At 40.5% G+C, this 16244-nt stretch overlaps 1 protein-coding gene across 1 annotated transcript in view; it reads left to right on the forward strand.

The window, feature by feature from the left end:
- Window positions 1–16244, forward strand: part of ALMS1 (ALMS1 centrosome and basal body associated protein) — a 70156-nt gene that overhangs the window by 17849 nt on the left and 36063 nt on the right. Inside the window, exons 4-7 of the mRNA XM_084517731.1 lie at window positions 5441–5558; window positions 7073–9299; window positions 12775–12931; window positions 14544–16094. Of these exons, the coding sequence (XP_084373857.1) occupies window positions 5441–5558; window positions 7073–9299; window positions 12775–12931; window positions 14544–16094 (4053 nt within the window). The remainder of the gene's footprint in view (window positions 1–5440; window positions 5559–7072; window positions 9300–12774; window positions 12932–14543; window positions 16095–16244) is intronic.

The raw sequence follows: 16244 nt of genomic DNA on the forward strand, positions 1-16244 counted from the left end.
AGCTTTTTTTCCACATTAATGTTGTTTGCAGAACTAGAAACCTTTTTATCAAGAAAAGTTTCCTGTTATTTGTCAAAGTTTGTTTTTAAATGGAGGAGGAAATAGAAAGCATAAGGCTTTTTAAGATGATACTTCAAGATCTAAGAATTCCCTATGCTGCTGGCATCTTATTTACTGCTTTCTAGAGTGTGTGCCAGTAACCACAGCATTTCCTTATATATGCTTAAATTTCCAGATCTGAGAGGGAAGGGAGCAACGTAAGCTATAATACTAATGTATTCCTTTCTCTCTTCAGAAGGTGTTCTGAATCACCTTTTGGTGGTGGAAAGAAAAATCACAATGACAGTTGCATTGAAAGTGCTCCTGCTACATTGTGGAACAGATTGACAAAGCCAAGAAGGTTTTGTTTTTGTTTTGCCTTCCTTTTTTATCTTCCACAAATGGCAGTTTGACTCTGGCATTCAGAATTGTCAGCAGGCTGTAAGATAAAGTAGCATGCCCAGCTTTGCTTGTTCAGTGAATTCAACTGTGAGGAAGCTTTTGACCTTCAGAGCGACAGCAGGAAGAATTACTGTTTTGACACAAGATCCTCGAAGTGTGTTGTACTGACGTCACTTGCTGCTTTAAGCATCGAGCACCTGCTTCTCTGCCTGCAAAACCTAGGTTATGCCGGAGTGTAATGAGCCCCCAGATCATTGTAAGCAACCAAAATACGATAGCAATGATCCTTCTCCCTCTAGAATAAGTTACTGAAAAAAATCGGAGTTCGTGTGCTGAAAGATGAGAATTTTTTTTAAAAAAAAAAGAAAAAAAAGAAAAGAGCTGGAAGGGAGAGAACATTTGACATGGATGGAGTTAACATTGTGTAAAATATTTTTAGTTTTGTAGCCCCAGTTAAATGTGATTTATTTAACTCCATAAGGGTGCTTCTATAGGTTGCTTCAGGGGGCAAGCTGGAGGAGAGGGTTTCCACCAAGGATGCGACTGTGCTGAATCACAGCTGCTCCTTCCCCTTTTTCTCACCCTGCCTGGCCTCATCAGTCGAGTGCTGCCTCAAGGCACTGAGCTCCAGCACCCTTCTTCTGAGTGAAGTTCTGGTGGCTGTGCAAAAAAAAGGAGGGGGAAATGCATCCCTGGGCTGGGGTGGGGAGACTGGGGCCGTCCCTTCTTGGGGTTTGGTTTCATTGCTTTAGGTGGAGGTCGAGAACTCGGGGTCTCTTTCTTAGGATGATGTATGAGAGGCTTAGAAGAGAGAATTAAAGCAAAAAAATAGCAGTTGAAGTTATTAATGATCTATCTAAAGCATGCACTCTGGAGTATCTTATCATCTGGGTTTGCATAGCTTTGGTGTTTTATGTTGTTATTATATAGTGTCCTCTGAACTGAAATGCTCTTAACTACCAAATTTCTGGTCTTACGTGCATACATACAAATGTGATTGAGTCACCGGTAATCTTCTCTTTGATTACACTAACGAGATCTAGCTCTGACAGCCTTTTGCGGTGAAGCGTGCTTCTCTGATCACTTGGCTGTTTTCTCTGATCCTCTGATGATATCTTCTTATCTTAGGGGTATCTTCTGAGTTATGGTTATCAGGACCTGTAAATGCCGCTTCAGCAAAAGGTTGGCAAGAGCAGTCCTTGTTACTACTTAGCAACAGTTTTTCTCCTTGTATATATATTTAGAAAACACATCTGCCATTTGGGGTACAGTAATAGGCTGGGCTCCTGTCCTGGCTTGTTGATCATGACCCCAAGTCATCCTCTAAGGTAGCCCTCGACTCTGTTAGATTTGCCAGGGTGCTTTGTCCCCTGAAACGTATGGCTGGACTTTGGTCATACAAAGATCTATATCTATATAAAAATCTATATGTATGTATTTCTGGGCTCTCCAGTACAAAAAAGACAGGGATCTCCTGGAAAGAGGCCAGCAGAGGGCCACAAAGATGGTACGGGGCCTGGAGCATCTTCTCTGTGAGGAAAGGCTGAGAGGCCTGGGGCTGTTCAGCCTGGAGAAGAGAAGACTGAGAGGGGATCTCATTAATGTTTACCAATATCTGAAGTGTGGGAGACAGAGGGATTTGGCCAACCTCTTTTTAGTGGTTTGTGGGGGCAGGACAAGGGGTAATAGCAACAAAATGGAGCCCAGGAAGTTCCACACCAACATGCGAAAGAACTTCATGGTGAGGGTGACGGAGCACTGGGACAGGCTGCCCAGAGAGGTTGTGGGGTCTCCTTCTCTGGAGATATTCAAGGCCCGTCTGGACACCTACCTGGGCAGCCTGCTCTAGGGAACTGCTTTGGCAGAGGGGTTGGACCCGATGAGCTCTTGAGGTCCCTTCCAACCCCTATAACTTGGTGATTCAGTGATACCATTTGCCATGCTGCGATGCCAGTTGACCAGGCCGCCCTGTAGTGGTGGTCTCTGCTGTGAGATATTTATTGCTCGCAAATATCTGCCTCATCTGTGTGCCTCTTCTGTAAGAAAGTAGGGATTTCTAGGAGCCAGGGTTTGGGATAGGACTGGGACGAGAATGACCACTGAAGGGGCTGACTGGATGCATACCCTTGTAGGAAGGATTTCCTGTTTATAACTCTGCTTGAAGAATGGTAAATAATTTTTCATCAGTTTAAGTGCGAGGTGGAATTTCTCAGCACAAATATTGAGTGGTACTTAAATTTGTGTTGATATAATATATCTTCAGAGCATTGATTTATCAGCCAAATATTGTGACTTAATGGTGTGTGTGTGTATGCCTATATGCACATTTATTTTATCAATACGTGTGTAGATGCATTAAAAGTTGTTTGGCAGGATCTATTTTTGACGGCTTTTGACAGCTTTTTTTCAATTATTTTTTGGTTCCCTCCCTCATAGTCTTTTTTGTCTCTTCATTTACAATGACAGCACACCCAGGCTTTATTGTGCAGGGAGCTTTTTCTTTAATCGCTTCTGATTTTCGGTTTAGCTTGAAAATACATTTTCATTCAAAGTGAAGAAGTTAAGCTGAAAATTGAGAGAGCTTATTTTCCTCTTCTATTGTATGACTAAAAATAAGATGCCAGCTCTGAGAACATGAAGTGTATCATGATGGGAGATGACAAGGCTAATTCAATAACTACAGTTACTATTTCCTTTGTTCGCTAATATTTTAAATGCAAAACAAGATTTGGGAGGAAAAAATGCATCTAATACAGCTAGGATAGTTTGGATTCCAACTTGCTTAATGTTTCTTAAAATAAATGGTTTTGCATTTTTAATGCAATTCTATATGCAAGCTATCTGTGGTCAGTCTACTGTCTCAGAATTTTCAAGTATAATAAAAATTAAAAACAATTATTTGAATAAATATATACTAAACATAATAAATGGTGGATTAAATACATTGTATGTTTCCAGTTAGTGATTGGGAATAAGAAATCTAATGTGCAGAATGTATTTGGTTCTAAACTAATATCAGCCACTGGAAACAAAGCTCGTTGTTTTCCTTAAAGCTGTAAATAACGTTAGAGATTACAGTGAAATGAATCAGTCTCCTGTTCCGTGATTTTAAGTCATGATTCAAATTGTGATTAAAACCACGTAAATACAAAACAACCCAGTACATTTGGCCACAGTCTTGGCTGAAGCCCCGAGGCACTATTTGTAGCAAAAAGACATCCTTGGCCTTGTTCCTTGCTTAGTTGGATCTTGCTCCCTCTGTGCTGATGTTGTCAGCGTTTTCTCCTTTTTGCTGTTCTGCCTACTTTTATAATGGGTGTGGAAGGGGAAAACATTTTTTCAGCCTGTTTGGCACAGGTGCTTACCAGTCTGCGTTGGAACCTCTTCCAAATGCTTTCTCATGTCCAGTTGCTCAGAAGTAGCTCGTTACACATTCCCCCACCTTTATGATACAAATCCTCCTGTTCCTATAAACATCCAAAAAAGCAGGCAGCTTACCTTTTCATTCCTGTTTGGTATTGCGAATAATTTATGATGAAAGTACAGTGGAATGGTGGCTAGTGCAATGCATTTATTTAATCAAGTAGAGGAGAGAGTTTAGCTTTGAAGAGGTACTGGGTGCTAGAAAAACAAAGACTCCTCACTTAAGTTGCTGTAGCATGTTTGTGCCATCCGTACAACTGATGCTAAGGTACAAATTTGGCTTCTTCTAGGAGACGTCAGGCTTGCCATGTGGTTGAGATAGCTGCTGAGATAAAAGGGAATTTCTGAAAGAAACTAGCAATCTATTATTGTTATCATTATGGCTGGCTGATGGGGCTGGAGTAGGGGGCATCTGTATTTGGATCCAGCTTTGCTGTGTGATATAAAATTATTTCTACTCCTTTAATTATGCTCTGATTATGTAATGTTCTAAAGTAATTAAAAAGCATTAATTGTAAGTATTAAATTAAGAATGACTCAAAGGTCATCTTCTGGTCAGATACCACTCATCAGGTGATGTAATAGAGGCTGTGGAAAGCCTTGGGATAAAGCTGATGTAATGTTAAAGTTTTATTCTTTTTATGTAATGGTCATCTTATCTGATGTGATTACGCTTCTGTAAGTGATCCAGAGTATAGCTGGTCTGCGATGGTTGGAAACTAATGAACCTAATTGAAGTCAATGTGAACTCTGATTCTGAAAGTCAGACTATTAATGACAAATTGCTTTTTTTTTGCTTAAAAAAAAATCTGTTTACTTATCATTGAATTGGAAGTAATTGTTTTGCTTCTATCAAAACGTGTATGTTGTCATTTACATTTATCAAATGCAAGCTTACAGTTGTTTGTATTCTTGTGTTATAAAACACTTGTTTTTGTTTTTGTAAGCAGTGAATTAAAAAGGTTGGAAATGCCAAATACCTCAAACAACAAAGAAATACATGATAGAACCTAAAACTTACTGCTATGGCAGTAGACAGTGGTGCTAGTATAATTGTGATAACTCAATTTTATTATTACTTGCATATTTAAACCCTAAAGGAAAAAAAAAATATGGCCTTTGCTGGAAACAGAACTTAGGAAAAAATGGCAACTGGAGAAGACATCAGTGGAGCTTCTCTTCTTTTAAAGGAATAAATGGTGGTCTGGGTAGCAGCCCTGTGGATGTCCTCCCATGTACAGACTGCAAGGAAATCATTAGAAGAGATGCTGGCTAATGAGCAAAAAAGGATAGGGGTTTGCACAAAAGGAAGTCTAAGGTTAAGAGGGTAAGTTAGAGATGTCAGTGTCATGTAGCATTTTGAGATAGGTGAGAGGAAACCTTTTGAGTTTGGTACATAAGAAAAGCTAAATTTAATGCATAAAGGAATATGTTTCAGCAGAGTAAATGATGGGGTTACATCATCTTGACTGCAGTTAGCACGTTTTTGAGTTTGAAGGCTGTGTTAGTTGGCAGGGCAGTTAAATAGGGATTACCTTGCAAACTTTGACTGCTGTGTTGTTGTTATTTTTAAAAGATATTCAGGACAGTCAATTCTCTCCCTGTCTTCCCCTGCTGACGTATTCAACACAAGGCCGGAGGTTTTCAGATGAGACGCTTCTCCAGCAATCAGAAATGGATTTTATTCCTTTAAGGTAGGAGAAAGTTACCTGGTGTTATGACAGAACATAACTTTTCTCCTGGGTGACCATAAATTGTCCTATCTTTCATAAATAAATAATTAACTATTTTATGGTCACAGAAACAAAGAACAAAGATATGTGGTTGTTTGCTTGTTTTTATTATGTTTTGTTTTATGTACTTATTTTAAGTAGAGAGAAGGCTTTAGTAGAGTTCTCATTATTTTGCCTTCAAAAGGGTTTGAAAAAGGGAAAAGGCTCATAAACTTTTCATCCTAATATACCTGAAGAAAATGGGAAAATGAAGAACTCTGCCCTCCCAGACATCTCTTTAGCTTTTTTACATTCTGAAATAAACTTTATCAAATTTTGGGGACAGAAATCAGGTGCAACTTGTATTTATATAGTAAATACTAGCATATGTATGGATGTATAATATTATACCCCCTCCCTGGGAGTGTTAAAGGCCAGGTTGGATGGGGCTTTGAGTAACCAAATCTAGAGGAAGGTGTCCCTGCCCATGGCAGAAAGGTTGGAACAAGATGGTCTTTAAGGTCCCTTCCAACTCAAAAAATTCTATATGACTCTGTACTTTCTAGGTACTAGAGGAACGTGTCATTTAAAATACTTTTATATAAAAAATATGAATATTTTACTACAATAAGTATTTTTTTAAAGTCTTGATAAAGACTTCATACAAAAGTGTGACAAAACTCCAGTGCAAAGAAGTCAGGAAATCTTCTGCCCTTTATTAAAGACAGGAAAAGAGTGTGCATGTATATATAAATATTTAGATTGTCATTGATGTTCGTTTCCTCCTACTTACTTGGTGTGTGACAGGACAGATTTATTTCCTAATATAACGTACTATGACTTCACTGTGTGGATCAGAACTTAGTTCCACCAGAGGTGATGATCTGCTTACATTTAGTAATATTAAATGAGGTTTAATGATAATTTTTGTATTAAAAAAACACTACATTTAATATCCTTTAAAGAAATAATTAGTACAAAGAAACTGAAGTGGATGATTCTTGTATTTTATTTATCTACATCATACAATTTATATATATATAAGCAATTTATACAATATACAATTTATATATATGCATTTCCATTTTTTAAAAAACTACTTAGGCAAATCTATTTATCTTTTTTTTATTTGTCTTTTTCTCTATTTTCTTTAGACTTTGTCTATTTTACATTTATTTAACTGAAGTATCCTGTTAGTACAATAAAAACAAACAAACCCTTTAATTCCCAAACTGACTAAAAATACTGACAGACCAAGTAGAAAAAACAATTTTCAAGCCTTTACTTTATAGGGCAGGAGAGGTTTTTGATATTATTCAGACTTTCTTTACATTTCTTTGCATTTTGCTCTGTTTAGGGGATGTATTTATGTGCATGTTGCTAAATCCCAGTTACTTGTTTGGATGAAGTCCTACTTTGGCCTCTTCCACTTAAGCAGGAAATGTTGAAATAAATAGCATCATGAGAAATGTACTGACTTTTCTTTGCTCTTACAGAGGAGTCCCTGATGTTTCTTGTGCTTCTGAGGAGCATTCAAAGCCTTTGCACGTGGAAGAAGCTGCGTGTCTGGCAGATGCAGGAGGATCCTCTGATGCACCCAGTGACTGCTTCACTTTGTCTCAGCATCCGCTTTCATTCAGACACGGGGAACCTTGTGATGCCAGTTTTAGTGGTGGTTTGTCTCAGCAAGCCTCTTGTTTTTCTGGACATCTACTTGTGGACAAGGAGGCAAATGAAGACGGCAAAAATGATGCTAATGGGAAGACAACGATCCCCCAAACAGGTGACAATTTAGCAAGCTCCACTTCAAAAACGATGCTAAGCCAGCAAAGTAGACTGAACAAAATGGAAGGTTCTCTTGCAAAGCAGACCTGTAGTACTTCTGCAAAAGATGAATGTTTCTCTTGCGACAACAATGTGATAGCTCCTGGTTTTGAGCTTGCACAGAAGGAAAAAGGGTTACAGAGGCACGATGAGTTCTCATCTTCTGACAACTCCTCTTGTAAAACAGCACTGACTAAGAATTCAGAAAAATGTGAAAGAGAGATGCAGATGGAGCAGGAAACAATGGCTAAGACAGAGTCAGAAGAATGCGTGAGACACCTAGAGAAGTTGGAAAAAGACAAGAATATTTCTGGGCTTGATTTCTCTAATAAGTTGTCTGATGATTTGAGGAAAGACAGTTGTAAAACCTCAGATGTACAAGATGCATTTTCTGCAAAGACATCTGAAATAGCCAGGGAGTCCGAGGAGCATGGAGCAGATTTGAATGACTTTGGAAGTGTGAAATTCGTGGCTGTTACTAATGAACCCCAGGGTTCATTGAACCCAGGGTTCCTAGATGATCATCAGAAACAAGCATCTCCTGCAGTAAGATTTGAGAAAGAGGAGCTTGTCCCTGTTGTGACGAGCACTAGTGATTGTACACCTAAACAACTCGTCATGATGGACATGGAAGCTCCTTCTTCACGTGGTGAGAATGCCCTAGTGGAAGCAGAACCTGGAGTGCGCAGGGATGAATTAACTATTTCAGATTTTTCCATAGAAAGGGGACATAAACTTAGAGACATTTCCCCTACATTTAATTTCCTCATAGGTGATGGCTCATTCTTTGGGCACCTTGCTCGTCCAAGCTATCAGTCTACTCCAGGGATATTTGCAAACAAAACTGAGGCGGAACCCAGTGCTCGAGTGATCAAATCAGATATTCAGGCCTCTCCTTTGTGCTTAAATGAAGAAAATTCTGGGAACTTGTCTACCAGTACACCTACATCTGTTGAGAAGGAACATTCTCTGCAATGTGCTCAGAAGGAAAATGACAAACGCTTTGAGTCCTTAAAACTGAAATATCCTCACACTGGAAGAATTCAGTCCCTCCCATCACTTAGCTTCATGGAGAAGGTGGGGACTTGGAATATGAGCCAGTCAGACAAGATATCTGATGAACTGGCTTTGTCTCACCCAAGTGGAATTTCTCCGAGAAAGAAAGCCCACAGTGCAATTACCAGTTCTTTGAACAATATTTTGTCAACGCAAAATAGTAGTAGAAACCCTAAAAATTATCTTGCTGCTGCTTCTGGAGAGACACATTCCCTGGAAAATTTGCACTGTCATAAGAAAAACTTAGAGCATGTTCACCCTCTTACTAGATCTCAGTCTGACAATTCAGTAAATGTCTCCGGTAGGATCACCTCCCTGACTGACGTTGTTCAGCCAGCAATCTCAACAGAGGCGATGCAGCCTTTAGAAGAAACGAGTAATGTTTTAAGAGTGTCTGAAAATAGATTAGGAGGCTCCACGATACACAAGGTTACAACTGAGATTGTTTCTGGACCTACTGATAAAGATGCTGAAAGTGACAGTACAGGACAAAGCTCAGACCCAAATGGTTTCATTTCCAGTGAAAGAGTTGCTCAGCTCCTTAGAGAGGGTAGAAACTCTCCAACTGATGACCAGAAGAATTGTGATGGTCTTGAAAATCAACAACTTCCTCATAACTTAGATATTCCTACTCGTCATGTCAGCACGGACAATTTAGGGGATATTTCCCAAGATAGTTTGAATCTTCCTGCTAGTTCTGGGGAAAGTAGCCAGGGGGGCTCAGGCTCAGCAGTTTCTGGACACTTCTTCACCAGTGCAGAAGACGATAACTTCATCCCCTTTGCAACAGCTTGTTTGGGAACTCCGGAAAAAGAAGAGTTTAATATTGAAGAAAGGATCCCAGTAAGTTATGTTCTCATAACAATTTGTGACTTTTTACCTTTGATTATGAAGGGATACGAGTATATTCAGCTACCTTAGAGCAAGTAGGACAAAAGAGCAGAAGGTATCACAGGATTGGTTGTCTGAGTTGAGTCTGTCATGCTTATAATTAGTTTCTGACATCCAGTTGTGTTGGGAACATGTCATGCAATGGTTATTCTAGAAATACTAGGTGATTTATTTTGTGTAATACAAATAAATCTTAAAGGACACTTCATTTTTCTGACTCTAATAATTCTGATGTTAGAGTTGTCCCATTGTTTTTCCCACTGGACAGGACATAGCATTAGCAGTAAGTGAAATGTTTGATGCAAAGACTTGTAAATAAGTTGCTTACAGCTCTTTTTGCAGAGCATTGATAAGTCATTTCTGATCTTCCAGCTTCTTTCAAATGATCGGGATATAATTATCCAAACGTGAGGTTGAGACTCAAGTGCTGACTAAGGAAATGTTAGGCTGCAGGAGAGAGAGCTGAACTTCACACACCCACGGATCTGCAATAATAGCAAAACCAACACAGAACTTCTTGGCAAATCAAATTGCCTTTTTCCCCCCCTATAAATACTCTTCTTTCTTGTTCACTTTGTTCCGGTATCTAAGAGATAAATTCCTGATTCTTTATATTGCTCATGAACGATGTTCGAAGGCTCTGCATACCTTTCCTTTGCTCTATCCTATTTGGCTAATGCAGATTTCAGTTCTCCCTTCTCCATTTTAGGATTGTTGGTGCCAGTGGAGGGCAGATTGTGGCAGCCATGTTAACTATACCGAATGTTGGAGAAAATTAAATGCAGATTTGTGTTAATCATAAACATGTAATTATCTTCTGAGTGTGTGGCTGTTGCTCTTGCAAGATGATTCCTGTAATCATTAGGTCCTTGGAACAATGTTTTAGAAGCTTTTCTCTCTGGGATGTCTCTGAAAACACATGTTGAAACAAATATAAATGTTGTAGGGAGAATACTTTAAATGGAATTCATGAGATATAAGGGTTGTCTGCTACCTCCATTTTTTAATGAATATAATGAATCATAGACTCATCAATATAATGAAGCGTGTTCTCCAGCTGTAGTTTTGAGGATTCTGTTCTCATAAATCACTGACAAGGTAAAGGGGATCAGGTTGCACATAAGCTATTAAAATATAGGTTTATCATAGTATCATAGGGGATAGAGTTGGCCAAGTTCTGTAAGTTCATTTATTTCATATGGTTGGCAAGTTTGGGATGTAGTATAAGTTGAAAATATCTTCCCCCCAGAAGTGATAAAATCTAACTTTTTTTTTTTTTTAAGCTGTATATAATATCTATAAACATAGATACTCTGCTAAAAAGAAAGAAATTTTCTCAGGAGACCGTAGGTGGCTTTTGATAGGCTCTTACTTCTGAGAGACTGTTCCAGCTTTCAAAATATATTAATACAGGGCATGATGCTGTGTGTGTCTGAACTGACAATCTCTGGGTGTTGCATAGAGTTGGTTTCATCCTTCTTATGTTTTTCTCATATATATATCACACGTTTTTTAGATTTTTGAGTAGGATTTTAGTTTTGCTTCTGTAAACTGCTTTTAATGTTTAATGATATAATGATAATGAAGAAATTTTACCTGGATAGCATTTTTTTATTTAATACGTTATTCAATTATATATACACATGCACTATACAATTACAAATAGTGCTTGTGTGCATTTGGTCTGTATTTTTCTATACAGAAAAGGAAAAAAAGGCTACGTTTTATGCCATATTTACTATGGAGTGACTTATTGCTTTAGCTACATTAGTAAAACTAAGTCTTGGTTGTAGATAGAACTTGATTTCATCCCTAGCCCAGTGTGGGTGTGGGTTTATTCCCTATAGCAAGATCACCAAAATTATTTCATGACTATTTTGAACCAGCTCTGGCAGAAGGGTTCACAACTCTTTGCTTTGAAGACTGGCCCATAATGAACTTTTCCTTAAGAGTGAGGAACTTTCCTGCTGTCTGGTTTAAATTTCAAAGTCTGATCATGTTAAGCTGTCTGTGCTGAACCCAGTTGGGAAGAGAAAGGTGGCGTCAAAAAAGGCTTTTTAAAGTAAGTCAACAGCAAGAGGAGGTCTGAGGAAGACACTGGGCTGATACTTGATGCAGATGGGCACCTGGTAAGTAAGGATGAGGAAAAGGAGGAGGCATTTAATGCCTTTCTTGCCTCACTGATTAAAAGTAATGACATCTTGTGCTGCCCAGTCCACTGAGTTGAAGGACCGTGACGGGGGAGCAGCGACTCTCCATCTGTGGTCACTGAATTGTAAGGGAATCATTTTATCAGCTCAACATTTGTAAGTGCGTGGGGTTTGACAGGATTCATGCCAAATTGCTGAAGGAGTTGGAGGATGTTACAGCTGGACCCCTCTCAGCCATTTACCAAAGGTCATGGGAGTCTGGGGAGGTCCTGGCTGACTGGAGGCCGGCCAATGCTATACACATCTACAAAAAGGGCATGAGAGAAGACCCAGGGAGCTACAGACCTCTTAGTTTAACCTTAGTTCCTAGAGAAGTTATGGAGAAGATTGTCCTGGGTGCTACTGAAGGGCATTTAAAGAACAAAGCTGTTACTGGGTGTAGTCACCGTGGGCTCGTGAAGGGAAAGTCTTGTCTAATTTGATCTCCTTCTGCACCAAGGTCATCCACCTTGTGGATGAAGGCAAGGCATTAGATGTCGTCTTTCTGGATTTTAGTTAGGCCAGGGATGATGTCTCCGATGGTGTCCTTCTGGGCCAGCTCAGCAGGAAGGGACCTGAGGGGAAAGCACACGTTGGGGTGCATCAAACATGGCAGAGCCAGTCAAAAGAAGTCATTCTCCTGCTTTCTTCAATGTTGGTGCAGCCTCACCTTGAATGTTGCTTGCAGCTCTGGGCTCCACAACATTAAAAAAAAGATGTGAAAGTCCCTGAAAGTGTCCAGAGGAGGGCAGCAAAGCTGGAGAAAGGGCTGGGAGGCATGTCCTGTGAGGAGAGGCTGAGGATGCTGAGGTGTTTTATCTGGAGCAGAGGAGGCTGAGAGGCGACCTCGTTGCTCTCTGCAACTCCCTGAGGAGGGGAAGCACTGAGGGAGATGCTGGAAACCAGTGGCAGGACGCATGGGAGTTGCTCTGAGGAGGGTCAGATTGGATATTCAGTAAAATTTCTTTACTGTGAGGGTGGTCAGACACTGGCACAGGCTTCCAAGAGGGGTGGTTGGTGCCTGTCAGTGTTCCAAAAGCATTTGGAAGCTGCCCACATTAATATGATTTAACTTTTGGGTAGCCCTGCAGTGGTCAGGCAGTTGGACTTGATGATCTCCATGGGCCTTTTCCAACTCATCTGCTCTGTTCTGTTCTAAGATGAAGGGAAAACGTGCAATTTGGAATCCATTAACATTCTCTAAGAGTGCCTTGTGTGTTCCTTATTTCTTTTGTCAGATATACCTTCGCAACCTCGGCATTGATCAGTCACCTGGAACTATACTGACGCCGTTTGTGCCCCGAGGACCCATCAGGGAAGTTGAATTTTCCCCTTCAGAGCTCAGAACGCTGAAGGACTCCACGGACACGCTGGCGAGGACCCAGCAGCCCCAAGGTATGTAGGAGGGGAGGGTCTTGTGATGTGCAAACCTTGGAGAACACAGAACTTCAGATATACCTGTGAGGTTGTTCGTGGTCTGGCAGTGTCAAACGTGTTTCTTCTTTGATGCTCTGCATCATTCATATGATTTGATCTTAGACGTGAGATATTTGAACTGGAAAAATAAGCATTAAAACCATTGGAAGTGTGCATTTTCACTAAGAAATTCAGGCTGTATGGCATCTAGCCAGTGCGGTACCAGTTATCTTTATTTCTCTTTTCATAACATTTCTTAAGAAGCAAATGTTTTGTATCTAAAGGTTAAAGAAGTGTTGCAGAACGTTTTCTTTCTGTGAGAGTAGTAAGTCTTCGTTTATTTTTCTCCCCAAGGCTTTCTTGGCTTGTTCAGGGTGACAAAATTCATACACACTTTAAAACTGACCTGATCGGTTCATGAATCTGTCTATATCAACATAAAAAATGTATGGATAATGGCCTTTAATAAGTGTTGACTCATTTCTATATAAAAAACAGTCTCTTCAGTTTGAGTTAAGAAGTCCTTCAGTGGCATGCCCATGTAGTATCTCATTTAAATGTTAAAGTGGGTATTTTCCTTAACTCATACTCTTTTGGCATTTGCATCTTGTACTCTGTGGGGAAGAGCAGATCTGCAGCCTCTTCACTAGTACCTGCCTAACCCTTGGAATATCTGAGAGTTTTCAACTGCCTTGTGCTGACCTGCGTTTCTGATCTGAAGAGATTAAATGCATCTTTTTCTTAAGCCTGTTGGGCTTGCTTATTTTCTCTTTTTTTCTTTCTGTAAACATTATGGGAGGCTTGGCGACTGAAACACTTGGCAATAGGTACGGGGGCAATGTTGTCTGGGCTAAGTGTACTTGAAAATGTCAGTGGTTGGGACATGAAACAAAACTGTGTTTGAAACCAACAAAATGGACTCGATGATCCTTGTGGGTCCTTTCCAAATCGGGATATTCTATGATTCTAAATTTCCTGTTGGTAGGCATACTAGGGAGCTGGCTTTTCGCAGTTGTGTGTACCTCCCAGCGTGGATTTAAGAACACTATTTACATTTCAGTTCATTTCTGTAAAGCAATTAGACATTACATATCCAAATGCTGAGTGTAATGCCAAATGTGCATCCCGTCTGCTTTTGGACTTTTCCAACCATTAGTGGGAAACAAGCTTATCTGTAGTATTTTGGAAATACTGTCCCGCAGCACTCTTGTTTCTTGCAGGGTTGCTTTTATGATCTAAGTATTCATTTGAACGTAGAGTCACCACTATGTCGCTTATCTAAGAACAATTATTTAAAATGTACAATAACCATTTATTTAAATGCAAGTTTATTTAAGTCAGTTTCTGTAGTTCCTTTGATATTTATCCAAAATGGTTTAACGGATTTCTTCCAGTAGATAATTCTCATGGAGTTGTTAGTCCAAGTCTCATTCAAAAAACGCTTTTCCTGAACGCCTTCCAATATTTGTAATTCTTCTCTTCCTGTACAAGAAGGGAAGAATTAGTCCCTCATGTATAAGAAAAAAGTACTCTTTACTTATTTGGCTGTTTCTTGGAGCCCCAAATTTAAGTATCTTCTCTTTCTTTGTAGGTGAATTTCTGGCAGCAGTTGAAGTTACACAAACAAGTTTGACCTCTGGCACTTCCACTGTCAGTATTTCTATACCAATGAATTCAGCGGTTGGCTCTGATATTCTGTTGCCTAGTGAACTCTCTCCCAACTTCTCCAGATCTTTTGGAGACAAACCCGTGAGTCCGTGCCACCAAGTGGAGATAACTGCTCCACTTTCCACACACCAGGAGGCAGAACATTCAGCTGTCTCCAAGGTAGCTGAACCAGACCAGCACCTGCAGACTGTTTCACCTGACTGCCATTCTGACAGAGAGAGTCCCATGCTGGCTGCAAAACGTGTTCAGGATCTGCTAGTTAAAAATGAGTTGAAAGACGTGAGTAGCAGCTCACAGAGACGGACTGCCAGTTCTTTGGCTGGAGTGAAAGGTGAAATGGATGTTGAGAGAGGTTCACAAACATCGAGTACAGGTAGTGAGAGAGATAAGGGTCAGGAAAGTGATTCTCAGATTGGATCTGGTGCACTGCAAGAAATATGTAAGCTTTTGGCAGAGGCAGAGGTTATAGCTGGAAGCTGGTGTGACCCTGTCTTTTCCAGTGCCTCTTCTAGAGAAACTGGCGAGTCTTCCCCAGCGCTGATTAAAAAGGAGGATGGCCCTAAAGATTCTGCGTTGGAGAAAGACAGTGTCCTTTGGTTTCAGAAGATACTGTCACAAGGTGAGACTATGACCCAAAGAAATATGCAAGAAGAGGGATCGGTAATAAAGCCTCTGGATTCCCACAAAGGCAATTTAAGATGGAGAAGTTCTTCTGATGTCAATTTGCATCACAGTGAAGAGATGATAAAGGAGATGACCAAAGAGTTTAGGATGGGGAAGTCTGTAGGAAGGTCTGAGCCAGAAGGCTGTAGCAGCGTAACTACAGACAGAAATCAACCTGGTGTTGTGGCTGTTGCACAAAGCAATGCAAGTAGCAAACTCAGCACTGAAAGAACTTCAGAGCTGGGGAATCCTTCTTCATCTGAGCCTCTCGGCAGTGCTGCCAATGTTCCAGGAAGCTTCCAGAGCTTCTTGCCTAAAGCTAGTGTAGCTGGAAGCAAGGCAGGAGGCATGCAAGAGAGCGATGGCAGTAGCAGTGGAGATTCCCTTTCTGCCCGTGTCAAAAGTCTGCTGAGGAATCCGTCTTCAGTGCCTCTAAACAGCATCACTGATGTTGCAGGAGGTTTCCAGAGCATGTTGTCAAAAGCCAGCACAGCTGGAAGCAAGGCAGGAGGCATGCAAGAGAGCGATGGCAGTAGCAGTGGAGATTCCCTTTCGGCCCATGTCAAAAGCCTGCTGAGGAATCCTCCTTCAGAGCCTCGAGGCAGCATCACTGACGTCCCAGGAGGCTTCCAGAGCATGTTGTCAAAAGCAAGTGTAGCTGGAAGCAAGGCAGGAGGCATGCAAGAGAGCGATGGCAGTAGCAGTGGAGACTCGCTGGCAGCCCGTGTCAAAAGCTTGCTGAGAAGTGGATCACCTGCAGTACACTCGACACAAGTTCTGAGCATGGATGAAGAGGAGAGGAAAGCACGAGGTAATGAAATAGCTCAGCTGTGTTCTAGCAAGTGTTATATCAGAATGGCAAACCTTTAATTTAGGTATATGTTTATTTGAAATGCTTTTGAAATGAAGAAATATGGGCATAGAGGGACCTCTGAGTCTGTCTGAGTCTTTTCCACTGGTT

This window comes from Aythya ferina (genome assembly GCF_964211825.1).
Source record: "Aythya ferina genome assembly, chromosome: 4".
Lineage (NCBI taxonomy): Eukaryota > Metazoa > Chordata > Aves > Anseriformes > Anatidae > Aythya > Aythya ferina.